We start from the raw sequence: 3,992 nt of genomic DNA, 5'->3' as shown, positions 1-3,992 counted from the left end.
GGAGTTTATTATAGCTAAACTAATACGGAAAGGTAACAGTCAAGCTATTGAAACGGTTAACTGTCTGCTAGCTAGTTATCCGGTAAACCGAAAACGGAAATGATGTTGGGATTTCTCTCTTGCTGAGACGTTGATGTTGACAATTTTCAACGGGTGACACGCCGACTGTTTAAAGCTTCCACGTTTAATTTGCAAGTTACCGAGCTGTTTTTTGTTTGAACATTTTTGGCAACAGACTTTTATTTATTTTTGTAGATGTTTATTAATAACTTGGAGTGTTTGCAGTGGCTAGTTGGCTAGTTGAGGGAAGAAATGGTGGTTTTCAACTGCCGGGAGTGAGCTAACTAGTTAACATAACACGCTAGTTGGCTTTTTATTTGAACGGTAACTAGTTTAACGCTAGTGTCATATATTGTTAATACCTTTAACAACATTATTACTGTAGTATAATGTACTGGTGTCTCCGCTCCCCTCCTGTATACAGTATATTTATTGTGTTTGTGAGCTTTCTGTGCGGTTTGTTTACCAGCTGTGTGACATGTAGCATCAGGTGTGTGACGTCAGCTGGACCTGGACAGGTATGAATGCTGCAAAGAGAGAAATCAAAGTAAAAAGAGTTTCCTCAAGAAAAAGGTCGAGAGACATCCTGAAGACTCACCTGACACCTGCCAGAAAGAGAGGAGGAGGAGGAGGAGGAGGAGGAGGAGAGCAATGTCCCAGAAACTGGAGGCTCAGCAGCATCATGGCTGATATAAAAGCTGTTGAGGTTCGTTATTATCAAAGTATTGATGTGGAGCTGGAAGGATTAGTCAATTAAACGATAATTAGAGAGCTACAGCTGCAACTAAGGATTATTTTCATTTTTGCTGAACGTGTAACAGAGCTGAAACAGCTTGTGATTTGATAATTAACTAGTGATTTAAGTTATTTTTCAAGCAGAAATGCCCCCAAAATTCACTAAATCTATCTTCTCAAAGTGAATATTTACTGATTCTCTAATTTTAGTATGATATTAAACTGAATAGAGCTGCAATCAACTTATTGCTTTGAATCATTTTTAAGAAAAAATGTCCAAATTCTCTAATTACAGCTTCTTAAATAGGAACATTTTCTGGTTTTTTTAGTCCTCAGTGACAGTAAACTGAATATTTTTGGGTTGTGGACAAAACAAGACATTTGAGGACGCCATCTTGGGCTTTGGGAAACAGTAATTGACATTTTTCACCATTTTCTGACATTTTATGGACAACTTATCAGTTAATTTAGAAAATAATCATCAGATTAATCGGTAATGAAAATATTGGTTAGTAGTAGCTCTGGACATATCTGGCTGACTTATTTTGCTGTTGATCAAAAACACTAAACTGCATGAACTGTGAATGAATGTTTTGTTTTGTTGGCAGTACTGCAGTGACAGTGAGGACTTATTTGGGGACTATGACAGCATCTTGGAGGACAGCTCTCTCTTGGCAAAGCTGGACGATGCAGAGCAGAATGAAAGGCAGCGTGACCTCCAGACCGAAGCTGTGGATCAGCGAGACTTCACGACTCTGCGTCCATCGAACGAGGACATCCTCGGCGAGGACATCCTCACAGACTCCATCTTGGACGGCCTCGGAGACGAACCCTTCGAGGACTTACCGGCCAGCCGGCTTGAATTTCAAGAACGAGTTCATGAAAATGCAAAGAGGAGCAAACTGCAGGACGGAGATAAAACCTCTACACCTTTTAGAAACTCGGACGTAGAAAGAAACACGGAGGATAAAACCAAGAGACAGATGAAGGCGAGGAGGAGCGTGACCGACCAGCTGAAGAGGACGATGCTCTGCAACGCCGCCGCTCCCTCCGAGGTTTCTCACTCTGTGGTGCTGAAAGAAGTGGTGGTTTCTGAGGAGATCAGCGTCGCCATGCAGGCCATGGAGACTGTATCTGCTCAGACAACCAACCTCGGACCTTTCTTTGGACTTCCCACCAAAGTGAAGGAACTCATCTACAAACTGAGAGGAATCAAGAGCCTTTATGGTGATGCTCTGTTTCACTCACAGATTCTACATAACTGCAGATAATTCAGAGCAGAGTTCGTTACTGTGGAAGCTGTTTGTCTGTTTCAGATTGGCAGGAGACGTGTCTGAACCTGGACTGTGTTCATCAGAGGAAGAATCTGATCTACTCGCTTCCCACCAGCGGAGGGAAAACTCTTGTCGCAGAGATCCTCATCCTCAGAGAGCTGCTGTGCAGGAAGAAGGACTGTCTGTTCATCCTACCGTACATATCACTGGTGCAAGAGAAGGTCCTGAGCAAGTATCTGTAATATTAGTATTGAAACTTGATTTTTCTGTGTATATTTATTTATTTATTTATGTATTTATTCCTTTATTTAAACAGGTTGTCTCACTGAGATCAAGATACAGAAGACACATACAGTAGAAGTATAAACAGAAATTCACAACAACACAATATACATTGTTTTTATGGTTTTATTCTGTCATAAATTAGCGTACACATTTCCACATATTCACCTAAAAAACAAACAAAAATAAATATTCAGTCCCACATAAAACTTGGACATGCACAAAAAAACAAAATAAAACAAACACATCTATTAAAGAAACCAACAAATATTCAATATGTGCAAGTGTAATAAAAAAAATCAGTATTTAAAACCAGTTTTCCAGCTCAGTTTGAACAAGTGGCAAAACTAAAGTTATAGATAAATTATGTACAAACTGTGCAGACAGAGTGGTTGAATGAACAACCAGCAGAAGAGAAACAAGATTTTTGTCTATTTTTGTTTAAACAGTGAATAGAAGAGGACCAAGAATAGAGCCCTGTGGAACACCTTTACTTAACTTCACAGCATTTGACTTGAAACCAGAAGAAACTACAACTTATTTTGTGTATGTTTTGTTTTTTTGTTTGTTTTGTTTTGTTGTTGTTCAGGTACGTGGGTTAGCGAGCTTTGGTCTGGAGCTGGACTTCATGGTGGAGGAGTACACTGGCAGCAAGGGCAAGTTTCCTCCAGTGAAGAGACGAAACCAGAGGTCTCTGTACATCGCTACAATAGAAAAAGCTCACAGCCTGGTCAACTCTCTGATCGAGACCGACAGGCTGGATAACCTCGGGCTGCTGGTGGTCGATGAGGTACACTTCAGTTTGGATAAAAGGTGTTTCTGATGGTTAAAACATAAAGCAGAGGGAGGTTTAATGACATGTTTGTTCTTCCATACACAGCTTCACATGCTGGGCGATGGCAGCAGAGGGGCTGTTATTGAAATGACTCTGGCTAAAGTTCTGTATATGAGCAGTAAGTGTCTCTTATTATGATTCCTTTTCACTTTGATCGCAGTTCTTTTTGATTTGACTTAAAGGGGACATTTTCTGCTTTTAGTGGTTTTCAGTCATTTAGATCATGGTCGTGTGTCGGATCTTAAACGTGGTCAAAGTTCTATAACTTGAGGTGAACGTATGTAGAAATGCTGCCTGTAAGACAAAGCCGAGGTTTCAGCTGCCCAGATACCAGATGCCAAACACTGGGCTCTTCTCATTTCTCTATTTTGTGCCTCCTCGTCTCCTCTCTCCTTCGCCCTCCTGCCGTGACACAGAAATTGATCTCAGCGCGCCATGTTTGAGGATGTCTCGATTCATAAAATGCATCTCGAGGAGAGAGGAGGCTTACTGGAGGAGCTATGAGCGAGGATACACAGGTGTATCCTTTGCGGATGTTTTTCGACACCTGTGACGTATAAAAGAGGCGTGACACACAGCTGGAATATACAAACCATTTGTAGTGCTTCACACAATAAAATATATAGGAGGATATATACATATGTATATGTGTGTGTGTGTGTGTGTACACGTTAAATAAAATATAACAATGTATGACATCCATGCATTCTTGTTATATCATATATATTATCACATTATAATTTGAATTAAAAGTAAATATATAAATTGTCACGAACACTGTTCTGCTTATCTGTCAGAGATCATAA

The 3,992-nt window shown here is 40.2% G+C and overlaps 1 protein-coding gene across 1 annotated transcript; it reads left to right on the top strand.

Moving 5' to 3' along the window:
* The first annotated feature begins 390 nt into the window (after nucleotides 1-390).
* On the top strand, nucleotides 391-3,754 carry LOC121886168 (helicase POLQ-like). Its single transcript, XM_042396098.1, has 6 exons — nucleotides 391-766; nucleotides 1,404-2,022; nucleotides 2,112-2,290; nucleotides 2,941-3,141; nucleotides 3,232-3,304; nucleotides 3,603-3,754. The coding sequence occupies exons 1-6, from the start codon at nucleotides 581-583 to the stop codon at nucleotides 3,737-3,739; spliced, it is 1,395 nt and encodes a 464-aa protein (XP_042252032.1). The 5' UTR covers nucleotides 391-580; the 3' UTR covers nucleotides 3,740-3,754.
* The last annotated feature ends 238 nt before the right edge of the window (nucleotides 3,755-3,992 follow it).

Source organism: Thunnus maccoyii, chromosome 19, assembly GCF_910596095.1.
Source record: "Thunnus maccoyii chromosome 19, fThuMac1.1, whole genome shotgun sequence".
Taxonomy (NCBI): Eukaryota; Metazoa; Chordata; class Actinopteri; order Scombriformes; family Scombridae; genus Thunnus; species Thunnus maccoyii.
This window is presented reverse-complemented; position numbering and strand designations above follow the sequence as displayed.

Coding starts and splice junctions, on each gene's coding strand:
- LOC121886168 (XM_042396098.1), top strand. CDS start 581: ATGAATGCTGCAAAGAGAGAAATCAAAGTAAAAAGAGTTTCCTCAAGA. Junction 767..1,403: donor CTGATATAAAAGCTGTTGAG/GTTCGTTATTAT, acceptor TTTTGTTGGCAG/TACTGCAGTGACAGTGAGGA. Junction 3,142..3,231: donor GGCTGCTGGTGGTCGATGAG/GTACACTTCAGT, acceptor TTCCATACACAG/CTTCACATGCTGGGCGATGG.